General features: G+C 43.1%; 1 protein-coding gene across 1 annotated transcript in view; it reads right to left on the reverse strand.

Annotated features, from left to right (window-relative positions):
* LOC149444748 (scinderin-like) overlaps nucleotides 1–14,736 on the reverse strand; it is a 95,630-nt gene extending 80,894 nt beyond the window's left edge. Inside the window, exons 1-4 of the mRNA XM_089654580.1 lie at nucleotides 14,488–14,736; nucleotides 11,427–11,581; nucleotides 10,137–10,298; nucleotides 1,541–1,690 (exon numbers count right to left, since the gene is read on the reverse strand). Coding sequence (XP_089510706.1) covers nucleotides 1,541–1,690; nucleotides 10,137–10,298; nucleotides 11,427–11,581; nucleotides 14,488–14,680 — 660 coding nt within the window. The 5' untranslated portion in view covers nucleotides 14,681–14,736. The remainder of the gene's footprint in view (nucleotides 1–1,540; nucleotides 1,691–10,136; nucleotides 10,299–11,426; nucleotides 11,582–14,487) is intronic.
* Between the last annotated feature and the right edge of the window lie 1,932 nt (nucleotides 14,737–16,668).

The raw sequence follows: 16,668 nt of genomic DNA on the forward strand, positions 1-16,668 counted from the left end.
ATATCACAATCGATCACATTAGTGCACATTTTATGTAACATAGCAGAATGGGTAAACTCACAGTCAACATAGGAAGCGTAACTAAAATTTTCAGGGCCCTGGTGCAAGAAACTCTGAAGGGCCCCCTGACCTCCAGCTGGGGCCCTTCTCTCTTAGCCCGGTGGCTGAATACCAAGGCCCAGTCGCAAGTGCAGCCTTTGCAACCCTGGGAGTTCTGCTAATGGTGTCAGTAGTGACACACTGCAGAGCATTACACTCTTGACATGAAACACTGCAGAGCATTCCAGCCATCCCGTGATACACTGCAGAGCATTCCAGCCATCCCGTGATACACTGCAGAGCATTACAACTATCTCATGATACCCTGCAGAGACTTTCACCCAACCCTCATACGCTTCACCATTTTTGTTAACATATGTGTTTTTATTTAGCATGCTACACATACATACTGTATATTTATTTATCTATTTTTCTTTTTTTTTTTTTACATTTTGTTTCCTTCATGGGGAGTCTTTATCCAGTCTGTGGAGACCAAATCTAGACCCCCCCCCATTCAACTCCTCGGCAACAGGTCACTACTGCCAGCAATAGAGCTCTGTAGCAATGATCTACTACTGCAGGGGGAGGGCCGTCCCTAGGGTTGATGTCACCCGGTGCGGTAACACTTGGTGTCACCCCCCCAATGATCCTCGCAGGATGGATAGGATCTGCGGATTGAGCATAATGGATCGGAGTCCGATCCATTATGCTCCCCAATCCACAGATCCGATCCATCTTGCAGGGATCGTTGGCTTGCAACCTATATGGGGTTAACTGATCTTTCAACACTGATCCATTCTGCACATGCTCGAGAAGTGATGTCAGAAGGAGAGGTTGTAAGCCGTATAGGTTGCAAGCTGACAATCCCCGCAGGATGGATCGGATCTGCGAATTGGGGAGCATAATGGATCGGACTCCGATCCATTATGCTCAATCTGCAGATCCAATCCATCTTGCGGGGATCGTCGGCTTGCTTTAAAACTTTCATTTTCCTGGAGCTCGTGCAGAGGGTCCGGTGTCACCCCGTGCGATAGGTGTCACCCGGTGCGGCGCATACCCCCCGCACCCACCCATGGACGCCACTGGGCTGACCCCTAATGGTTACAGTGAGGGGTGAACTGACAACTCATGGGGCCCCTGGGCAATAGGGGATCATGGGGCCCCTGTGTCCTTGCCCAAACTCAAATAAAGCCTATGAAAAAAGTACCAGGGGCATCTCATGGGGCCCCCTACTGACCCCGGGCCCTCGGGCAGTGCCCGAGTTTCCAAATGGTCAGTCCGCCCCTGGTTACAGTGCTAGTGTCACATGGGGCTCTCAGGAGTCGATGTCCAGGACAGGTGAAGTTTTAAAACGGCACTGGGACAAAACATCTGCTGTCTCTCTAGCATTTTAAAAATGGCACCTAGGACCTAAGTGGTTAATGTCACTTTTGCAACTTATTGTAACATTTTTAGGTAGCATTCTAACAAAATGTCGCTCTCCAGACAGTAGATGCATTACCTTCATCACAGCGCTTGGCTCGCTCCCATCTTCCACAACAATGACTTTAGCTCTGCCTTTCCTTTCATTGTCACGAATGCCATTGGCCACCTGTGAGGCTTTGAGGCGCTCATACTTGTTGCATTTTGCACCGCACCACTGATAAACTTCCTGCAAAAAAAAAGAGAACCAAAAGGCCGTAAGGGCTACGAGGCTCTGTACTTAAAAGGTCATTACATTTTTACAACACGCTGACCCGGATTTACTATAGGAGCAGTAAAAACAAATAAACTTGTGAGCCACTGAGGTGTACTTGAGAAATATGAGTATTAGGTCGCTGGTTAATATGCCCACTCTCCTATAATGTGCGTTTATGAACAAAATATTTAAATAATTACCACGCTCTAATACCATCAAAAAGTGTAGACAGAAAAGTGCTATGTGCTTATGAAATCATATAAAAGTAATTAATATAAAGTGACTGATGTGAATAAATAAATAAAAAAATTATAAAAATTAAATAAATTGATACAATGATATAATACGGCTGCCAGACTCATTCACCTTTCCAACCGCTTCATCTCCGCCACCCCCCTCAGCCAATCCCTCCACTGGCTTCCGATTGCGCAACGGATCAAATTCAAAGTCCTAACACTGACGTACAAAGCTGTCCACCATACTGCCCCGAACTACATCACTGACCTAATATCCAAGTACCACCCAACACGCACACTCCGCTCCTCACAAGACCTCCTTCTCTCTAGTTCCCTGGTCTCCTCCTCCCATGCCCGCCTCCAGGACTTCTCCACGGTGTCACCCATTCTCTGGAACTCCCTGCCCCAACCCATCAGATTATCACCTACTCTCCTCTCCTTTAGGCGCACCCTGAAAACCCATCTCTTCAGGGAAGCCTACCCCACCCCCTGCTAACTTATCGACCTCCTCCACTCTTCCTACCACCCCATCCCCCACAGCTATCTCCTCCTGTGCCACCATCCCCTCCCTCCTAGATTGTAAGCTCCAAAGAGCAGGGCCCTCGAACCCCTCATGTTTTGCATTGTATTGGTATTGTTCTGTCACATGTTCTGTCCCCCTTTGTAATGTACAGCGCTGAGCGAACTATCGGTCCTTTATAAATACTGTATAATAATAATAATAATATTATCAAATCACTATATGTGCAATCCTCATATAAATGTGCAAATATTCCATCTGTAATCCACAAGAGAATTAATATAATAAAAAAATAAAAAGTTTGCTGTGAAGAAAGCAGCAGTACTGTCCCAAATATATCCAGCCAAGACAGATATGCTCTCCTTTAGTATGAAGATCAGGTCTTTTCAGTAATGTTGTGAACCTGTGTGACTGCAGGGCTGTGAGGGATACTCCCTCCTCTGATCCACTCCTTAATCCTCTGCCTTTATGTTCCTCGTATATCTCATGCAAAAGAGAAATAAAGAATATGGTGTCTTATCCCAGAGGTAAAAACAGCTTTAATGTGCTTCCATAATGCACTCACATGTCATATAATACAATAGCGCTTTAAGATATGTCAAAAAATCTGCAGCTTGCAGCTAAAACAAAGCGGTGGGTGTGTGTGCTCACACCTTCAGTACTCGCCCTATAGTAGATAGAGTGCGCGATGACGTCACTGCCCCTCCCCAACGCGTTGCGCTACAGGGAATTCGTAGCTTCGTCTGGGGGATGAGCAGAGCATGATCACTTACAAAGTGAGTTTGTATTTTGCAAAGGAAATTTATTTCGTATCTTAGTGAACGAGATGAAAAAATGGTGAAAATTTAAGTTGCAAAGAATACCCAATCAATGCAAGGACATTTTTTTTTAAACTTGCACAGTCACCTCATTCACCAAGTTAAGTGTAATTTCTCTTTGCTCTTTACTTAGTGAATGAGTTGAAGCTGAAAATCAACTGAAACTGAAGTCAATCATCTAATTATATGTAAGAAAAATGTTTTTTTTCCTTGCAAGTGAATGGGTGTTCTCTGCAGGGAGCTTCAAAGTGAATTTTAACTTTGTTCCACTAAAGTAAGTGAAAATTTCCATTGGAAGTGAAGATAGTAAATCAACCCAAGAATCTTTCCTAACTGATCCTGGGAGAATGGGCATATTTTGAAAGCAGAGAATCCGGATTTCACATAACATTCACTGCAGGTAAATCTTGCAGGTGTGTGTGATTGATTCACTGCCAGTTAGTGTTTAGCGAATGTCATATTCGCTGCTTTTTAACCACTTGACCTCCAGGCCTTTTTCTGACACTTCTGTTTACATGTAAAAATCAACATTTTTTGCTAGGAAATTACTTAGAACCATCAAACATTATATATTTTTTTTAAAGCAGAGGCCCTAGAGAATAAAATGGCGGGTTTTGCAATTTTTTATGCCACACAGTATTTGCGAAGAGGTTTTTCACTAAAAAATACACTTTTTTTTAATTTTAATGCAAAAACACGACATATAACCTAATTTTTTTGTAAAAAAAAAAAAGATGATGTTACAGCGAGTAAGTAGACACCAAATATGTCATGCTTCAAAATGTGTGCATTCCCGTGCAACAGTGACAAACGACATACATTTTATTGTCCATAGGTGACGTTTTAAAAGCCTTTACAGGCTACTCTTTAGATTTACAGAAAAGGTCTTGTGATAGAATTACTGCCCATAATTTGTCGGGCGTGGTGATACCTCACATGTCTGGGGCAATCACTGTTTGCGTGTATGCCTTTGCACACAAACGCGTGGGGACAGGGGCACTTTAATTTAATTTTTTCTTTCAGTTATTCATTTATTTATTTTTTATTTTACACTGTTTAATTACATTTTTCATCACTTTCATCGCTGTCACAAGGAATGTAGGCATCCCTTGTGACAGCAATTAGCACATGACAGGTACTCATTATGGAGGGATCTGGGGTCTATTATTATTATTATACAGGATTTATATAACGCCAACAGTTTGCTCAGCCCTTTACAATATAAAGGGAGACAATACAGCAACAATACAGTTCAATACAAGAGGGATAGGAGGGCCCTGATCCTTGGAGCTTACAATCTAGGAGGGAGGGGCTAGTGGTACAAAAGGTAATAACTGTAGCGGATGAACTGAAGGAGAAATAGAAGATTCTGATATTAGCTGAAGGTGGGATAGGCTTCCCTGAAGAGATAGGTTTTCAGAGATCGCCTAAAAGTGGGCAGAGTAGGCAATAGCTAATAGATTGGGTAGAGAGTACCAGAGAATGGGGGAGGCTCTGGAAAAGTCTTGGAGATGAACATGGGAGGAGGGGACAAGGGAGCTAGAGAGCAGGACGTCATGGGAGGAGCGGAGAGGATGGTTTGGGTGAGATTTGGAGACAAGATCAGTGATATAATTTGGGGCGGAGTTATAAATGGTTTTATATGTGATTGTTAATGTTTTGAATTTTATTTGTTGGGCAATGGGAAGCCAGTGGAGGGATTGGCAGAGAGGGATGGCAGATATGGCATGGTTAGTAAGGCGGATGAGTCTGTCAGCAGCATTCATGATAGACTGAAGAGGGGATAGCCTGCGATGAGGTCGGCCAATGAGGAGGGAGTTACAATAGTCAAGGCGAGATATAACAAGGGAGTGAATAAGTTGATTAGTAGTTTCCGAGGTTAAGAACGGCGTATCTTGGAGATGTTGCAGAGGTGAAGTCTACAAGATTTGAACAGTGATTGGATTTGGGGCTGAAAGGACAGATGGCAGTCTAGGATTACACCTAGTACCCTGGCATGAGGGGAGGGACTGATGGTTGTATTATTGATCTTGATGGACATGTCGGTTGGTTGCTCAGGTCTCCCAGTGGGATGGGAGAGCCCAAGAGAGCTAGGGAAGGTGGTAGGAGGAGGGGGGGGGTGTTCCCTCCTGCTGCTTGTAAAAGCAATTGAGCAGCTGGTTAGCCGCTCTGATTGCTTTTATAGGAGAGCTGACCTCCGGCTCTAAATAGCTGCAGGCATCACCCCATTAAAACTATTTGAAGTCCAGCAATGTACTGGAATGTCTCTGGTCCACAAGTAGATAATAACACCCCAAGCATCTTTGTGATCACCTCTGCCTTTTTTTTTCTCTGTGCTTTCACAGCTGTCATTGCAGGCCCAAGCCAGTGTAACTATTGCGTTGCTTCCATTCAGTTGTCTGTAGCAGTGCCGGGACAAGGTCATCTAGAGCCCAGAGCAGGCATGCCAAACTGTGCCCCCCCCTCCAAGATGAATGAGCATTATGTATCAGCCAAAATCCTGCGTGTAAAAAAATAAAATAAAATTGAGCACTTATCTGCATTTTTGCCCCAAGCATAAATTCCCCCTCCTCCCAGTACAAATCTCCCCCCTTGTCGAAATCCCCCATCCCAGCACAAATCTTTGCCACCCCCTAGCTCAAATCCTCTCTTTCCCCATATCTTCTCAGCACAAACCCCCCCCCCCAAAAAAAAAAATGTCCCCCTCCTGGCACTAATTCTCTACCCCTCAAATTTCCCCCTCCTAGCACAATCCCCTTCCCCCAAATTTCCTCTTTTAGCACAAATACCCTCCAATCATCCCTACTAGTACAAATGCCTTCCCCCCAAAAAAAACTCCAGTCCTAGCACAAATCCCCCCCCCCCCTGCCATATCACCTTTTTTAGCACAAACCCCCCTAATCCCTCTCCTCACACAAATCCTCTTCCCCCATTCTACCTCCCAACACATATCCCCCCAAATCATCACACCTAGCACGCCTCCCCAAATATCCCCTCTTAGAACAATTTATGCCCCCCTACTGCCCCCCAACTTCCCCCTTCCAACACAAATCACCTTCACCTAATCTCCTCATTGTGCCCCCCCACCCCACAAATACCACAGCACCCAGGGCTGCTGGCCCTCCTGCCCACCCCTTGTCCCGACCCTGGTCTGCAGCATGCACTGGACAATATAGAGGGCAATACGAATGCAGATTAGGACTTAAGAACAAAGAATGCATTTGCTTTGAATACTTGGTAAAGGCTAACTTAAAGCTTTGTAAAATTTTATTGCACATAGACATACAGTATACGGTATGTACCAGGGGCGGACTGACAACTCATGGGGCCCCCGGGCAATAGGGGATCATGGGGCCCCTGTGTCCTTGCCCAAACTCAAAAAAGCCTATGAAAAAGGTACCAGGGGCATCTCATGGGGCCCCCTACTGACCCCGGGCCCTCGGCAGTGCCCGAGTTTCCAAATGGTCAGTCCGCCCCTGGTATGTACTGTATATGAGCAGGCATAACCCTTGTATGGCCTTCAAATCAAGATATGCAGTTGGGGAATGAGGAAATTGTGAAACGTGCCTTGGGTAAAGGTCTTGCAGTTATGCAAATCAATTGTTTTATCTGAAAATCTTGATGACTGTGGTAAATATTTCTGGTACAGTTGTAAGAATCTAGAGTGAACCTATGCAAATAACTTTGTCCTTTGTAAGGAAAAGTAAAGGAGGAAAATTCCTCCATGTACACATTAATCATCATCAACATCAGAGGTAAGTTTATTGTTTCCATGCTTAGGGAAATGATATATCAGTGGTTGACCTAGTGACAGCACAGAGTAGAATGTGTAAACTGAGTCATTGCCACTCTAGGTCACGTCAAGAATAGGAACATCACATTTTGTCACTGGGTTCCATGTGGGGTGGGTTGTATTGGGTTAGTCTTAATACAAGGAAGATCCTGCATTTAATTAGTCATATGACATGCTGGTACTTCTAACCACCACATCAGATAAAGGAGGGATGCTTTTATGTTCCTAGAACTATAAAGAGCCTTATGACTTTTCTCGGCATCCTCGCACTACCTTGGCCTTACATTTTTCCTTCATAAATTTAGCCAAAAATGTCCACAGTTGACCTGAAGAAGAGGCCAAAACAAAGAAAATGTTCTCACAGCTTGTAGGGTTTGCTGAAGGAAATCTATGAAGGTTCTCATTTATCCAGGTCATGCTGTAGCTAGTCGTAATTGGCCATTGTAATGTCAAAGAGGTTTCATAGCTTCTCAAAGTAGCTTCTTTGATTAGATATGGGTGTCCATAACATTCCCCAGCCATTATTGGCATATGAGTTTGTAGGCAGGTGCAGTCTCTTTTCTCCACTGCAGGTGGCGCTCAACCGCAGCAGCACTGAAGGTGGAAAGTCAAGAGGAACATATTCCTCTATTACTTGGAAAGTGATGCGGTTGGATGCTGCCACCCCATGTGATTCTGGCAGCCATCTTGGGTCAGTCAGAATCTATTTAAGGCCCTGGCTCCCGGGCTCGGCGTACATTTTTGGGAGTGGACAGGACAGGGACAGGGTACCCGTCTGTCAGGGAAAGTGAATAGCAGTAGGGAAAGGTTCTGTACAAGTAGGGTCAGGCACGCTATCCTTCCTAGGAATCATTCTCTATTGGGCTCAGACTGGCCAGTCCACATTCTGCCTTCTGGGACAGACACAGTCGGAACACCAGAACCTGCTGCACTCTCATTTTGGCACAGAACTTTGAGTGTTTCCAGCCAGGAGCCTCCTTGCTGGGCTGTTGTAACTTTGAGCTATTCCTTCAATACAAGTTTGTAAATTGTAACCAAACTTAGTGTGCTCTCTGCCACCACACTACGCTGTACCAACCCACATGTTACTCAGTCAACTTGATCCGATTTCCATTGTATATGTCAAGACGGATACTGGTCGTCCAAGAACATGATGGAAAGTGTGAAAGTTTGTAAAATCATCCTGTATTTATATCAATTTTTTACAAGTTTTAACAAAGAAATACATATACAACCTCATACCAAGGTTAACAAGCATGGTAGACCAATATAAACGTAAAATAAAAGCTGAACAATGAAGAAGTATAGAGGTATCAGGTAAGTGTCAGCTAAGAAAAACCCTGGAGGACCTGATGAAGGGTCAATAACATTTTAAATATGGACCATAAGGTCTTCCTGCTAACAAAACCTGATAAACCATCTTGCTCCAAATACATAATCCCATTTTTTGGTATCAGGAAGTGTGGGACATAATCCATACACAGATGAACAAAACCTCTCCCAGCTTTCTAGTACCATAGTGACAGAGTAATTCCACAAACGTTTAACCCATTCCATCTGGCCTTGACACATTCCATTGTGGATGAAGGTGACTGAGTTAACTGTGTCAAAGCACAATATTCCAAACACACACAATCTTGAAGGTGGCTGTAAATGTAAGTGGGCACTGCAACAACCACCGGCTGGAAACCAAAGACATTTAAAGCAAGTCACCAGTCACCACTTTGGCTACAAATGCTGGGGTATGTTCCTGACACTTATTAGATCTGAGGAAGCAAACTGCATTGGTAATTGAGTGGTAAAATAACATGAACATTACAGAACAAGTCCAGCTGAATATGACTACTAGCTTGTTAAAGGAAGCCTTTAGACCAGACATTCTCAAACTTTTTAACACGGAGGAAACTTGAATTCTCTTTTAGGTCTCAAGGAACCCCTGCCAATAATTATTATATCTATAGCTCAAGGTACATTAGTGTGATGGTCAATGGAAATAATACCTTTTAAATTGGTAATCAGTAAAAAGAATGCTCCTTACAGTGATGGTCATTGTTAAGATTGTCTCTTATACATTTGTGGTCAGTTGGAAGAATGCCCCCCCTTACATTGGCAGTCATTTGAAAAAATGCCCCCCTTTCATTGGTGGTCATTGGGAAGAATGTACCTCTTATATTGGTGGTCATTGGGATGAATGCCCCCCCATACATGGTGGTCGTTGGGATGAATGCCCCCCCCATACATGGTGGTCATTGGGAAGAATTCGCTCCTTACATTGGCGGTCATTGGGAATAATGTCCCCCCTACATCTCTGGTCATTAGGAAGAATGCCCCCTTACATTGGTGGTCCTTGGGAAGAATGCCCCCTTACATCTGTGGTGATTAGGAAGAATGTCCCCCTTCCATTGGTGGTCATTTTAAAATTTCCCCCCTTACATGTTGGTCATTGGGAAGAATGTCACCCCTTACATGGTGGTGATTGGGAAGAATGTCAGCCTTACATTGGTGGTCATTGGGAACAATGTCAATGAGTTAAAAAGATCATTGGTGTGAATGGTTCCTTTTTTGGGAGGCAGAAATTGTTCAGTGCTCACCTTATCCCTAGCAACTGCTAGAGGAACCCTGGTTAAGAAAGGCTGTTTGAAACTGTACAGAGTACAAATGGGAAGTTCTGAAAAAGGAATGCTTTGCAACAAGTAGAGCAAACCATTCACATCTCACTCTCAACTCATCACTCTGGCATAAGCAAGGTAGTCTGTCATCTCTATGAAGATTGCCGGGGATTTCATTAGCAGACAGTTTCCAGTCGAGTAATACACAATTTCTTTTTAAAGATGCTATTCAAGCAGAAGGAATTTGTACTGAAAGCAACAGAAAAACACTCTAGAAAATTGACGTTTTACCTGATGAAGTATTTATACTCTTTTGGTATTAAAGCGATATCTTAAAGGTGGAGCTACACTTTAAAACAGAAATTGTAAACTTTGGAATGATATCCATATTTTTCCCCTATCCTCTGTATATATATATATTTACTGTATATCTGTCTACTCACAGCTCCAACATCGATGATAAAGCAGTCTCCGGTATTAAAGCTGGACCAGTTGAATGGCACCTCTGTAGCTCGGATCACCCTGCGTCCTTTAACATGTAGAAGTCTCTTAGCAGAAAGATCATTGGTAACCACATGGGTGAAGCCAGAGGCCACCCCACCAGCCTGAGAAAAGAATAACATTAATGTATTTTATCCAATTATTGTCATGACGAATCTTCCTGCCCATTAGAGCAGGAACCTATAAAGTCAACCTCCACTAGTTAAAGAATTGCAATGATAAAGCCGCAGTCCAATATTCACTCTCCTTTCTACATTTATTGAGCAATTAGCAAAGTGAATGCATACAGAGTATCTTCACCCAAATCCAAACTTCTTTGATGCTTCACAAGGTGAGCAAGCCAGGAATGGTGAAACGCGTAAGTGAAGTTTGGATTTGGGTAAGACTCTTTTAATCTATCCAAACCAAAACCAGTGTTGGGCGGAGTTCAAATTTACAGTATAGTATAGCTAAAGCCAAAACTATTTTCAGGGTTAAATCCTCTATCAGTTATTTTGCCTTCTGTGTCCCATGAAAAAGATTCTACTATGTCCTAAAGAAACAACAGGAAGTGAGAGGAATCTCTCCACAGTGAGGGAAATCTTCTCTTAGACAGTTGTCTCTGGAACAGATGTCCCAATTGGAAGATCATGGTAGAGCAATAAAAAAGTACACTAACAGCTCCACAAAGGGAACGTACAGAGGCATCATGTAAATTTCAGCTGAATAACACCCCCCAGAGGACCTGATGGAGGACCAATGACATCACTAGAATAGATGCCCCCATTAGAAGGTTTCCCCTCTCTTTCAGTTTTGGTGAAAACAGTATTTTGGATTTCACATACTTCATCACCTAAAATACTCTGTGTTGTTGGAGGACTATGTTCCTTTCCGTATTCTATAAAGTAGTGCATTGGGAATGGGGAGCCCAGGAACAAACTGAGTCAGGCCTTCTCGTTCACTATCAGTGCCTGACCTCACAAATGCGCTTCTGGAAGAATGGTCAAACCTTCCCATAGACACCCTCCTAAACTTTGTGGACGGCCTTCCCAGAAGAGTTGAAGCTTTTATAGCTGCAAAGGGTGGGACAACTCAATATTGAACCCTATGGACTAAACTGAGATGCTATTAAAGTTCATGTGCGTGTAAAGGCCGGCATCCCAATACTTTTGTCAATATAGTGTATATATATATATATATATATATATATGTATGTGTATATATACAGCATTTTATATTAATTTATGTCATACCTGATATTTTATTCCATTTTTAAAATAGCCAAGAAAAGTGTTGCTTTCATAACCTTGAAGTTCCCGATACTGGACTGCAAATCCACCAAGATGGTCATCCATCTGTACAGTAAATATAGCCGCTGCTGTGCTCTCATCCTGGGTGCATTCACTTCCTAAATTACATTTTTGACATAAGAATATCAATATCTAGGTCATTGAATAAAATAGATTTAGATCGATCAGCCAATTGGATTAAAAGGAAAAAATAAAATTACTAATGACAGTTTCTGGTTACTCTGGATGAAAGTGACTTTCAACTATCTCCACTTTCCATATATCAGGCCCATGTGCACAGTAATGGCTGAGAAGCCAGCAACATACAGTAAATACAGTAATAGGTATTGTGTGGCTAGGCTATGGACATTAAAAACCACTTTCTGCCCATGGGACATCATATGACGTCCTGGACTTGAAGTGGAGATGTTATTTTTCTGGAACCAATCCATAGCAGCGTACGTGTGGTAGTATGCTGCCATTGATTGGTGCTGGGAAAGGAAAATTATGGTAGGTATTAATACATTTTTCCGTTTAGTAAATTAGGTTAGTTAATTAAGGGGATTACTCAAACTCCAAATGTTCTGGCATTGAGCATGGGTGTACACTTTAGGACAGTGGTAAAATAAATGATCTGTAATTATGGGTGCCTCAATACCAGCTGCTACCACGTTTAGTAAAACTCTTACTTTCATTCAGCTTTGCATCATTGCATTATTTCCACAAAATGTGAGACATTCTATGACTGGAGGAAAGGCGATTGTGACGTTCATCAGCACTTCCTCCAATCACAGAATGCCTTGCATTCTGTGAAAAGAGGAGGTGTACAGTGAGCGAACTGATGTAATGAGTGTAGTAGAGCCGTGGTACCCAGGGTGAATGGAAATAAGAGTTGCTAAACCCAGCAGCCAGTAATGTGACACCCATAATTACAGATAATTTATTTTTACATAGGAAATACTTTGTTACCCATAGTTCAGCTTTAAAAAAAAATAAAACAACAACAAAAGCAAAACAAAAAAGGCCAGACTCAATGGACCCTTTTTTGCTGTCACTGTTTCTATGAAGTTTTGTCATCACCAGGGGCAGACTGACAACTCATGGGGCCCCCGGGCAATAGGGGATTATGGGGCCCCTGTGTCCTTGCCCAAACTCAAAAAACGCCTATGAAAAAGGTACCAGGGGCATCTCATGGGGCCCCCTACTGATGCCGGGCCCTCGGGCAGTGCCGAGTTTCCAAATGGTCAGTCCGCCCCTGGTCATCACTGTATAGTTCAGAAACACTGGAATAAATCTTTCAGTCCTGTTCTGTTTCCAATGCCACTTTATGCATTGACATACTTCCTTAGACCCAGTTAGTCTAGGTAGTATGGTCACCTGCTGATTTTGCACCATCCACAGGCAGCCTAATTCTTTAATAAGACGGAAGATGAATGCAACACAATTTTACTTCCACTAATTGCAGAATGGATGTATTCCAGTCCTTTGAAGTGAAAGACAACAATGTTCCTAAGCCTTGCCTCTGGGAACAACTAATACTGACTGAGGGAACATGGAAGAAGCTAGGACTAACTAATTATCACTAAACAAAGGAGAAGGACAGAGAAAGATACCAAAATCACATTACTAAAGTTGTAGTAGCCCATACCCACCACTAGATATCATCAAATTGCAGAAATATAATACAGTGCAATACAAGACATGAAAAATGCATGGAAGTGGGGCAGAATAAGTCCTCTTGCATTCTGGGGAGAGCTATGTGCTGTGCTTCCCTCCTGGCAATTTGGGGCCCCGTGTGTTCACGGATAAATGCTCAGAAGGCAGAAGACCTGTGCATTTGTCCCTGAATGCATAGGGCCCTAGATGCAGATACCCACATTGTGTGCTTCCTGGGTGTACCAAAACATCAGGAGAGATGAGCAGCAGAAAGAAAGCCCTGTGTGCAAGGGAGCTTAAGGATTTATTCTGCTCTTTCATTTGAGTTTGACATTCCTGAACCAAATAATGATGGCATAGAATTATAGGTGAGGACAGCAGAAAAAGACAAAATACTTTATTGAGCCTGGACTAAAGAGGTTGCTGATTGGGTGGTCCTGGACTAAGGTGATTGCTCCCTGGTTGGTTGGTCCTGGGCTAAGGAGGTTGCTCCTTGTTTGGTTGGCCCTGGACTAAGGAGGTTGCTCCCTGGTTGGTTGGTACTGGACTAAGGATGTTGCACCTTGGTCGGTTGGTACTGGACTAAGGAGGTTGCTCCTAAGTTGGTACTGGACTAAGGAGGTTGCTCCTTGTTTGGTTGGCCCTGGACTAAGGAGGTTGCTCCTTGGTTGGTTGGTACTGGATTAAGAAGGTTGCTCCCTGGTTGGTTGGTACTGGACCAAGGATGTTGCACCTTGGTCGGTTGGTACTGGACTAATGAGGCTACTTCTTGGTTGGTTGGTACTGGACTAAGGAGGTTGCTCCTAAGTTGGTACTGGACTAAGGAGGTTGCTCCTTGGTTGGTTGGTACTGGACTAAGGAGGTTGCTCCTTGGTTGGTTGGTACTGGACTAAGGAGGTTTCTCCTTGGTTCATTGGTACTAGAATAAGGAGGTTGCTCCTTGGTTGGTTGGTACTGGACTAAGGAGGTTGCTCATTGGTTGTCTGGTACTGGAATATGGAGGTTGTTCCTTGGTTGATCTACCAAAAGACACGTCAATTTAATTTCAGAAAAAGATAATTGCACTTTGTTAATTAATGCCAACTGCAACTCAAAAGCATGTTGTGCCAGAAAAATGGGCCATAAATCATTTCCTAAAATATTGAGCAGAAAGAAATTGCATACAGACGCATCTTTTTTATCAACTATAAAACAACTTAAAACAAGAAATGTTACAACATTTTTTAGTTAAACTGAAGACGCGAAGAACCTCAATGTAGGAGCAAGAGGGTTGCATGTTGCCCGAAAACCATGAGTTTGACATGCATGATCCAGTTGCCTCAACTGAACTCAGCAATAATATCTATGCCAATTTTTTTCTGAAACTTACCCAACCAGAAGTGCAGATTGTAAAGTTTATACAGCGTCATGTCCACCGTATTTAGTATTAAATAGGCATCACCCACAAAGAAGTTGCCATGGAGAGGCTCTGGCACTTCGATCAGTTCCATCTTCTCGATCCTCCAGATCTGGCGGCCCGTTTTTTTGCCGGCCTTTTCGAACTCCTTGTGTTTCAGGCCCATGGCTGGATTATTTTACCAAAAAGTGTGACCAGCTCAGGACCTATGATGTGTGTACAGCTGTGTTTATGAGTTGTGGGACTTCTCCCGGATGATGCACTGATATAGAGAGAGAAGACAGAGGTGTGTCATTCTTTTATTACACTTGGAGCATGTCACTTATTTTCATAACATTGAAGGTTGTAACACATTCCTCCAAGGCAAAGATCGAAGTGCAAAGTAACAACAACCTACACAAATCCTGCATCTTCCTTGTTACTATCATAGGGGCAGAAATAAAACTGGCATCAGTCCAAGGACAGTCCCAACTACTGAAAATTAGTCCCATGATAGTATTTTTTGCTTCTAATTTTGACCAACCATAACTAAATGTGTCTGCAGTCACTGCTTAAGGATGTGCTATGAATTTTGGGGGACCTTTGTGGTCTGTGTACCATTTGTTCTTTTTAAAAAAGAAGCCAGGAGGAAGGTGGCATTTGCTAGTAGTTTTCCTTGGCAATTGTCAGTAATTTTTTAAAAAATCATTGCTTCCAGCCAAATTTTTTTTTTTGCAAAGGTAGATGTACCCCAGGCTAGTACCCATCCCCCACCTCTCCCATGCAATTTTTTTACACCCCTTGCCTATGTACCTTGTGTGCATTCGCACTCTGTGTGCATTCAGGGACCTACACCCAGGGCTGTGAATAAGGGGGTACCACGAGTCCTCCTGTACAGGGCCCAGGCCAGCAGGGGGGCCTAGGCAGCTGGGTGTATTGGATGTGCGCAGAGAGGGTGATGGGCACGGTAGGGAGGGGCAATTACTGGAACCGATGCCCTGTATGGCTCTTTGCAGCATCTGAAAGCTGGATTGTTCTCTTCTCCCTCCTGTTGGTTTTTGCTGCTGTAGAGAGAGCCATACAGGGAATCAGTTCCATTAATTCCCCCCTCCCACCCCCACTCACCATGCCAATCACCCTCCCTGTACACATTTGATTCACCCAGCTGCCTGGGCCCCCACAGTGCCGGATTCCCTCCTCTCCTTCCCACCAGCAGCTGCAAGCACACAATAGGATCCTTTAAGATGGAGAGTGGGGGAAGGGTCTGATAAATATGTCATAGTAACCAGCTCCTTCCTTTCCTGAATGAACACAATTGAGTGATTGGCACTGATCACTCACTGTGTTCATTCATAGCTGAAGCATAATAAACTGTTTTGTTGGGGTTTTTTTGAAGGGGGCCCCCGTCAGGTTGGCTGTATGGGGCCCTGTGGTTTCTAACAGCAGCCCTGCCCATAAAAGTGATTGAAAAAAAGAAAAGAAAATTAAAGGGACAGTGTAAAAATACAAATAACTTAAATTAAATTAAATAAATAAAAAAAATTAAAGCGCCCCCATCCTCCCATGCAGAAGCGAACACATACATAGGTTGTACATACATATTTAAACAGTGATTGCAGCACACATTTGAGGTATTGCCACAAACATTATAGCAAGTGCAATAATTCTAGCGCTAGACCTCCTATGTAACTCTAAACTGGTAAGATGTAAAAATTTTTAAAGTGCTGCTTTTAGAGATTTTTTAAGTACCGTAGTTTATCGCCATTCCATGAGCATTCACAATTTTAAAGTGTGCCATCATTTAATTCTTTGGGGCCTCTGCTAAAAAAATATATATATACAGGCATACCTCGGTTTACGAATGCCTCGTTTAACGTAATTTTTGGTTTATGAATGAAAATCCATGGAAAATAATGCCTCAGTTTATTAATTTTTTTCGCAATACGAAGCAAGTTTCCCCAGGATGCATTGCACCTGGGAGGTTTATAGCGCCGTCCCCGTGCCTTTAAAGTGCACTTTATAAAGAGTTTTGAACAGATAAAATACTTTTTTTTAAACTTTTTTCTGACCTCCGGAACGGATTAATTGGTTTTCAATGCATTTACGAATTTTTTTTGTAATACGAAGTAAGTTTCTCCAGGATGAAATGTGCTTAGGAGGTTTATAGCGCCAGCC

This window comes from Staurois parvus, unplaced genomic scaffold, assembly GCF_062004578.1.
Source record: "Staurois parvus isolate SC_StPar_1 unplaced genomic scaffold, SC_StPar_1.0 ptg000779l, whole genome shotgun sequence".
Classification (NCBI taxonomy): domain Eukaryota; kingdom Metazoa; phylum Chordata; class Amphibia; order Anura; family Ranidae; genus Staurois; species Staurois parvus.